This window comes from Micropterus salmoides, unplaced genomic scaffold (assembly GCF_014851395.1).
Source record: "Micropterus salmoides isolate LMB-PRFRI ecotype aquatic unplaced genomic scaffold, ASM1485139v1 Ms_hic_scaffold_14, whole genome shotgun sequence".
Taxonomy (NCBI): Eukaryota; Metazoa; Chordata; class Actinopteri; order Centrarchiformes; family Centrarchidae; genus Micropterus; species Micropterus salmoides.
The window spans coordinates 21736104-21744330 of NW_024040485.1; the positions used below are offsets into that span (position 1 = coordinate 21736104).

General features: G+C 41.5%; 1 protein-coding gene across 1 annotated transcript; it reads right to left on the bottom strand.

Moving 5' to 3' along the window:
- Positions 1-219: 219 nt before the first annotated feature.
- cdc7 (cell division cycle 7 homolog (S. cerevisiae)) lies at positions 220-7643 on the bottom strand. Its single transcript, XM_038718358.1, has 12 exons — positions 7459-7643; positions 7033-7123; positions 6611-6697; positions 5946-6081; positions 5409-5502; positions 5060-5202; positions 4462-4798; positions 4121-4228; positions 3669-3844; positions 3406-3488; positions 1902-2051; positions 220-1774 (listed from the first exon to the last, which is right to left on the bottom strand). The coding sequence occupies exons 2-12, from the start codon at positions 7121-7123 to the stop codon at positions 1320-1322; spliced, it is 1860 nt and encodes a 619-aa protein (XP_038574286.1). The 5' UTR covers positions 7459-7643; the 3' UTR covers positions 220-1319.
- Positions 7644-8227: the final 584 nt, after the last annotated feature.

Sequence of the window (8227 nt, forward strand, 5' to 3'; positions counted from 1 at the left end):
TGACCCCACATACAACTGTTGCCATTTACATTAGAAGATAGAAAACCAAATGCTGGTTTAGCAACAACTACCTTTTTTAATGATTTAACAAATACTTTATATCTGCAGTTTCATTTGACATTTAAATGTGAATTAATGCGATCCCTTTTGAAGGAATTTTAAATGTGAATTATAATGCCTCACATATGTAAGACTTTTCTGTAAATGACAGCCACTTGCTTCATTTTTCAGTTTATTAGAAAATTCAAATAGAGTAAGGCAGACTTGACTTTTTCAGTGTTATAAATTAACACAACTGACACAGACATATTCTCACACAGCAGCTATCATACACTCGTTCATAAAATACAGATGGAATTCATGTGCACCTTCAATTTTAAAGCTGTTACATACTGTAGGAATAGTCACTTCATAAAGCGGTAATACGGCGTTACGACAGCGGACATACAGACTATTCCCTCTTGACAAGACTCAGTTCAGACGACAATAATATTTCACGTTCTTAAGATGTGTTAAATACAAGGTTTTCTTGGAGCTATAAAAAAGGCTAATCTTTGCTTGGGGCATCTGTCAAGTCTACAGCAGGTAGACAACATAATGGCAAGACTCCTTAAGTTTGGTATTTTTCTCTTTTGGTCTACAAAGTATAAAAGTACAGAACATCAAATTAAAAAGCCATATACTCAACTGCAGTTAAGCTGATTCTTCAGAGATCAGAGACCTTCAGGGTCAAATATTTATTTTACCAGACAGCTTGTAGCTGGATTGTTTTACAGATTTTGTAAACCTGTCCAACTACTGACACAACAGCCAATATAATGTCTTAAGTCAATACTTTTCCTGTCTCGTTATCGCTAATGCACATCTACACCCCCTTTAAAATGCCCATTCTCAAAGTACAGCTGCCATGAAAGACAAACAAAAAAAACAAAAACAGATTTTAACTCTTAACTGGAGGTCTGTGAACAGGAAGTCAAACCTGTCTTGAATGGCTACTAATATTAAAATAAATGAAGTATATAACAGTGTCTGATGGAGAGAACAATGAAAGACAACTTCTCCCCTTACAGAAATGTACCAGACTTCTATTCTCTGGTTCAGGTGATTTCTCCACACAGGGATGTAAACGTCTGATCCTGTGTACAGCAGAATACTTTCTCACGAGGGGACAGACTGACTGCTCTGCTGGGTTACAACTTCTAAGATAAATACATAAAGTATCTCATCCTTTTGTCTTTGCAGACCAGTTTATTCAATCTGAACCAAAGCCTAGGATGCTGTCAGTTCAGTTATGTTGACGTGAGCCTCCTGGTCTGGTTTCACAGGTCTTTGAACAGTGGGTGCTGCAGGGCCTGAGCAGCTGTGATCCTAGTGGCAGGGTCCAGGTCCAGCAGCCGGTCCAGCAGGTTGTAGGCCTCATCAGGAACTCTGTCCCAGCCTCGCTCATCATCTTCCACCTTGCAGTCTGTCTCTGAGCTCTGTTTAGTGAGGCCAGTGGTTTCTGTGCTCCTTGAATGTTCATGTTTTGGGAGAGCAGATGAGAGAGAAGAAGGAGTGTCACCTGCTCCATCATTGTGTTGCTTGAATGTTCCTTCAGTGGAACGATGTGTAGGCGTGTCATCTTGGATCTTGTGACGATGGGTGGCGGTGGAGTCTTTGTTGGCTTCTGGAAGTGGTGTGATTTCATCTGGTGACAGCCTCTGTCCTCTCAGCGTCTCACACAGCGTCCTGAGGTCCTGCCGAGGCAGCTCCCGACTGCACACCACCGCCTTACCTGAAGTTCAACCACAAAACAGGTTCATTATCTACACAGAGCTTTCCATACATCAGAGTGAGGCTGAATTCAGTTCTGCTGGATTAATCATAATACAGAAGCAGGAGTAAAACTTATTGATACACACCAAATGCCTTGGCAGCCTGGATGGTCTCTCTGGAGCCCCGTATGGTCATGATCTGAGTGAGGGCGATCAGGTCATCACTGGCTTTGAAGAACGGGTAACGGCCACTGAGCAGTGAGAGCAGGATCACGCCAGCTGACCACACGTCTATGGCTGTAGAACAGAAAGATAAGACAGGGGAGGGTGCAGCATTAGATTAGTGGCAGGGGAAGAGTCCAGTTTTGGCTTTCTTCCGTTTAGGAAAGCCACCACAAAGTGTCAGAGATACTGCACCTTTTCATCAGTTGGGGAAAAATTTCTTTTTCCTGAAATACCATTTTGTGATGTGTCACTGCAGCGCATGATTATACACTGAACAAAAATATAAAGGCAACACTTTTGTTTTTGCCCCCGTTCATCATGAGCTTAACTCAAAGATCTAAGACTTTCTCTATGTACACAAAAGGCCTATTTCTCTCAAATATTGTTCACAAATCTGTCAAAATCTGTGTCAGTGAGCACTTCTCCTTTGCAGAGATAATCCATCCACCTCACAGGTGTGGCATATCAAGATGCTGATCAGACAGCATGGGTATTTCACGGGTGTGCCTTAGGCTGGCCACAATAAAAGGCCACTCGAAAATGTGCAGTTCCATCACACAGCACAATGCCACAGATGTCACTATTTTTGAGGGAGCGTGCAATTGGCTACAGGAATGTCCACCAGAGCTGTTGCCCGTGAATTGAATTTTCATTTCTCTACCATAAGCCATCTCCAAACGCATTTCAGAGATAATTTAGCAGTACATCCAACCGGCCTCACACGTAGACCACGTGTAACCACACCAGCCCAGGACCTCCACATCCAGCATCTTCACCTCCAAGATCGTCTGAGAGCAGCCACCCAGACAGCTGCTTCAACAATCTGCAGAAATGTTTTGGTTATGCAAACAAACTGTCAGGAACCATCTCAGGGAAGCTCATCTGCATGCTCGTCGTCCTCATCGGGATCTTGACCTGACTGCAACTTTGCACAGCCATTAAAGAGGAGTGGACCAACATTCCACAGGCAATAATCAACAACCTGATCAACTCTATGTGAAGGAGATGCGTTGCACTGTGTGAGGCAAACGGTGGTCACATCAGATACTAACTCGTTTCCGGACCCCCCCCAGTACAGTGAAACTGCACATTTTCGTGTGGCCTTTTATTGTGGCCAGCATAAGGCACACCCGTGCAATACCCATGCTGTCTGATCAGCATCTTGATATGCCACACCTGTGAGGTGGATGGATTATCTCTGCAAAGGAGAAGTTCTCACTAACACAGATTTTGACAGACTTGTAAACAATATTTGAGAGAAATGGGCCTTTTGTGTTCATAGAGAAAGTCTTAGATCTCTCAGTAATTATTTTCAGTATAGTATGAACATATTCTGCACGAGTTTAACAGTAAGCATCTCCAAATCTTTGCTCAGCTGTCATCATATTTGTTTGGTTATAAATACTGTAGTCATTGAGGTACCAACCTGTTCCTTGGTTGGGACACTTTGTGAGGACTTCTGGTGCTCTGAAGCCTGGTGTTCCAGCCCTGGGAGCCACCTGCTGCTTCCTTTATTAAGAAAAGCAACATGAAGCAGGAACAACACATAAATCAATGAGAGAAAACTGGAATTAAATGGATGTCTTGTGCTAAAAAGCTCTAAATCTCATTTATAATGAAGAGATATTTTACAGTGTGTTACTGTGTGTAAAAGTGGGTTCCATTCTTCTTCTCGATCTCTTTTCTTACCTGGACATGCAGATGTTGCAGACACGGTCAGTCAGGTAGCAGTTACAAGTGAGGACCTGCTGCACAGTCCTTGGAGGTTTCTGACTGCTGCTCTGGGTCCTGACAGGGAGCGGGCCCCGACTGGCTGAAGAGTACTTCCGGCTGGCTGGGTCCTCTGCTTTGCCGGGCTTCACCAGCTGAATAAAATAATTTATGAAGAAAAAAAGCACAATAATGATAAACACCCTTAATACCATAACATATCGCGTTAAAGCGTTAAAACAAACAGTGTTTTTAGGAATAAGCTAAAACAAAAAATAAATGCATTTACAATGCAAGGATAAATAACATTTAAATATTAGTAATTGCTATCTATCTCTGGTGTGATTATTCAGTGTTCTTATACCTGATAATAAAAAGAGAAATAATGTAAGCTCTTATTCTTCCAAAACTTTACTTTCCACTGTCCCTACCTGTGTCTTAATGGCAGTTTGTTTGGTGGTGGATGGAGCAGGAGTGCAGCTGTTCAGGTTCCTCTCTCCAAACACAGGCCGTGCCACTTTGCGTAGTCCTGTCAAATCCTAGAGAAAACAAACATGGATATAAGAATTTAGCTAAAAGCAACACATTGGTTCAGAACACAAACAGATAAACACAGACACTTTAACATATTCGCAAAGGAAATTCTTAACCAACTTAAGGTTTGTGCTACCCAGTGAAACCTAATTACACTCATTTACAATTCTGCTTTAACTGGACAAAAAAAAACTCCGAAACACCAGAAAAAGGTATTATATTGACTTAGTGCAGACACCTTTGTGTGCTTTGTGCGAGAATTGGAGGTGGTGACAGCGGTGGTGACAGAACGTGTTTTTTTGATCAGTGCTTTCCGAGAAGCTGAGGAAGATGACGTGGAAGAGGAGGAGGAAGGTGGCACGGTTGTGGACTGCCGTGGAGGCAGAGGCAACGAGGTTGAGGCTGTGGTGGTGGTTTTGGGGGGGAGTCTAGGTAGTGCTTTGCTCCGCTGTGTCGTGTCTTGTTTCCCTGTGGACCCGCCACCTTTGTGCGATGGCCTCTGCCTCACCACCTTCAGCAGCTCAATCTGGGTGTCTGCAGTGCCCTGAGCCAGGCCGAAGTCCACCAGTGCATACCTACACACACAATTTAAATCAAGAAATTCAGCATTTCCAAAGCAATCTCCGAACACCCATCTCACCTCGCACCCAAACTACACAGGGAGGCCAGAATTTTCCCATTAACAGATAAAATGGCAACTAAGATGCCAAAACAGTCGGACACTTTGCTGACCAAATCACCAGCATTCAGAATTATATATATTTTTAAAAGAGTAAATGAAACAATCAGATGAAAGTATGCGGAGGCACTTATTACAGAGGGGGATAAATACTCACATTTTGGTTCTACTGTTGTAAAGGAAATTGTTTGGTTTGATGTCTCTGTGAATGATTCCAAACTGGTGGATGTGCCTCAGGGCCTTCAACAGGTGATAGATGTACAGACGGACCTCTTCAAAGCTCAATGAGCCAATGATGTCCTGATAAATATGTTTTGATTGGATCACAAATTTTAAATCACATTTCAGTAAGCACAGACAAGAGAGCCACATCAAGAAAGACAAAAAATGATTCATGTTTTAGGGATTACATTACAGATCTATGCCAGTCCATGCTAAAATCAGTGTGTCACTGAAAAGCAGTAGTCACATGCTTGATAGAAGCTATTGTGTGACAATGTACATACCACAATAGCTTGATGCTCCATATAGGGCATGACAATCACCACATGGTCCTCCTTCCTGAAGCAGTAAGTCACCCCCATTACATTCTCGCTGCCTCTGTAAAGTGAAGAAGACTCAGTGAGACGACAGAACTCATTTCAACGTGTGTCACTCTTGGCCGGGCACAAATTAGTGTCTTGCCAAAGCAGCCATCACTGTATAGAGGTGCGTAGGTTCAGCTGAATCATACGACGTTAGACAAGTGAGGAACCCACACACCAATTTGCTACGGCATAAAAATAACCTTTAAAAAAAGAGATTAAACAGTTATGATATAACAAGAGTTCTTTAATTCATTATTTAAAAATGTATGTGTCAGCATTGCAACACATCTGTAGCAAGTATAAAAATCTCTAACCCTATAACTGCAGTACATACAGCATGTCCCCCTGCTGTATAAGGGTTATAAACAGCCAGATAACAAGAATAGAGAAGCTCTGCAGAGGAAATTTTACCTGCACTGCACTTTCAATTCATTAAAAAGGCAGTATTGGACTCACCCAGCAACAGTGAGACATTGAAGCTCAGCAGCGATGCGTGTAGGATGGCTGGTTGGGATGAGGTGCTTCAGGGCAAACATCTCTCTCCTACCGTCCCGCATCTGAGCCTCACCCAAATATACCGAGCTGAACGTACCTGATGAACAGATACAGGTCATGAACAACAACAATCATTCAGTGTAGCAGCCCCGACAACAAAGGCTCGGTCTCCTTTGGTTTTTAGCCTAGACCTTGGAATAGTTAGCAACGCCCTACCAGAGGATCTCGGTCTGCATCCTGGCTCATAGGGGGATAAAAGCTATAGAGAGATATATGATGGTGCTTGCCCACGTCTGGCCTTGAAAGTAAATAAAATAATTTTGAAATCAATACCAAAAGAAACAGGCAGCCAGTGCAAGAATGCTAAAACTGGAGTCATAAGGTCATTTTGTTGCACTGAGTTAGAAGTCGAGCTTCAGCATTTTGGACTAATTGAAGGCACTGAATTGATTTCTGGTTTGGAAAGGTACATAGGTAGTTACAATAGTGAACACATCACCTCTTCTGCTACAATAAATCCAATGAGGTGAATGAGTGACTAATGTATTAATATTTAACAAATGCTTTTTTTAAACAAATAGTATTTAAACTCCTATGGCGTGGATAAAGTTATGCAGAGTGCGTACCTTCTCCGATTTTGTCTATGATGCGGAAAACCTTGGCCAGCTGAGGAACAGCTTTGTAGAGGAACTCAATGTCCATCTCCACATCCCCTGGAAGAAAAGACGCGCACATTTTCAATCAGCAAAAAACAAAAACAAATCTGTTACAGGTTGTAGTGCAAAAAAACTGAGCAAGAATGACACAGCTTTTCAGACATGCCTATGTTACAGGCTTTCATTTAATACAATTATTTTATTCTGTTCCTAATTTAACATTTGTTCAGTGACATATGCCAGAATTAAAAAACAAAATACACTCTGAAAAAAGTGACAGTAAATTCCTGCAAATATTGCTTCCTCAACCTAATATTGCATTAACTATAACACGCTAATGATGTATCTTTAATCAAATGTTTACTCAAAAAGTCATAAAGCTTCCAACTTACTTGGGACTTTGCTTCTCCTGTGACTCCTGTCAGATTTAATAACACATCCGTCTGTGCTGATGCCTTCAGTGCAGACAGTAGACAACTCCATCTAAAAGACGGAGAGAGAGAAATAAGGAAAGAAACCTTAAAGGGCTGGCCACGTAACGTTAAATGACTCAAAGGAAACATTTAAATTATAAATAATATACGGTTACTCACTGTTAACTTAGATACAGTGTGTGTAACGTTATTTACTGTATAAAGCGACTGATTATTGGCCAACTAGCTCACCTGGTTAAATTGGCTGATGGATAGAAAGTAGTCTAATCTAATGTACGATCTGTTTGTCTCCCTAATTACAACAAAACTAGCATGCTACTGCTAGTTACGGTCTGTCAGGCTGGCTAACGTTACAGTTTGGAAGCAAAACAAAAAGAAACTCACCGCTTTAGTTGGTCGTAAAGTGAAACAGCTTCTCAAATTAACATTTCATAAACGCGCCATACAGTCATGAGCTAATGCTCCATCTGCTAAAACTTATATAATTGTCCCTCAGTCAATTCACAGAAAAAATAAGTGTTCACACTTTCAGGTTGAAGCTTTTCCGCCAACAACAAACTCCGCGCTAAAAGTGATGTCACAGACATCTCGCGCTATCAGCTGACCAACTCACGCGATTTCAACCAGCACTGTCCGGAAGAAGGAACTATGGGACCTAACCTTAATTTTATACAGTCAATGGGCCAGACCTAAACCTACACACAATAAAAAGGGAATGTAACGTCTTCCTCTAACATCAGAAGCCGTATTCACAAAACATCCTCAAGTAGCTCCAACAAATAACACCTGTGTCAGTCCTGACTTCAGGTTACAAAGTACAGGATCCCAAGTGTCCTGCTCACAGTCTGTCTCATTGCATCAGTTCTTTTAATTTAATTTAATTTAAAAGCATATTTTGATTGCTGGTGAGTTAAATCCGCTCACCGACCAAGATGACAGTTTTCATAACTCTCCTCCACTAATTTACACCAACACTGGAAAAATGCAGTAATCCATTTGTTGCACAGAACATTAAGTGTACAGTAAATAATCACCAAATTAAATAAATAAAAGTGGTTTCATGGCCATCGATGCATTAGGGTAGCTGTAGAATATGTGCTGAATGTCAAAGGAGGGAGGCAAAAAAAAAGTCCATATTTTACTTTGTTTGATG

Coding starts and splice junctions, on each gene's coding strand:
- cdc7 (XM_038718358.1), bottom strand. CDS start 7,123: ATGGAGTTGTCTACTGTCTGCACTGAAGGCATCAGCACAGACGGATGT. Junction 6,698..7,032: donor CAGGAGAAGCAAAGTCCCAA/GTAAGTTGGAAG, acceptor CTTTTCTTCCAG/GGGATGTGGAGATGGACATT. Junction 5,203..5,408: donor TGGAGCATCAAGCTATTGTG/GTATGTACATTG, acceptor CATATTTATCAG/GACATCATTGGCTCATTGAG.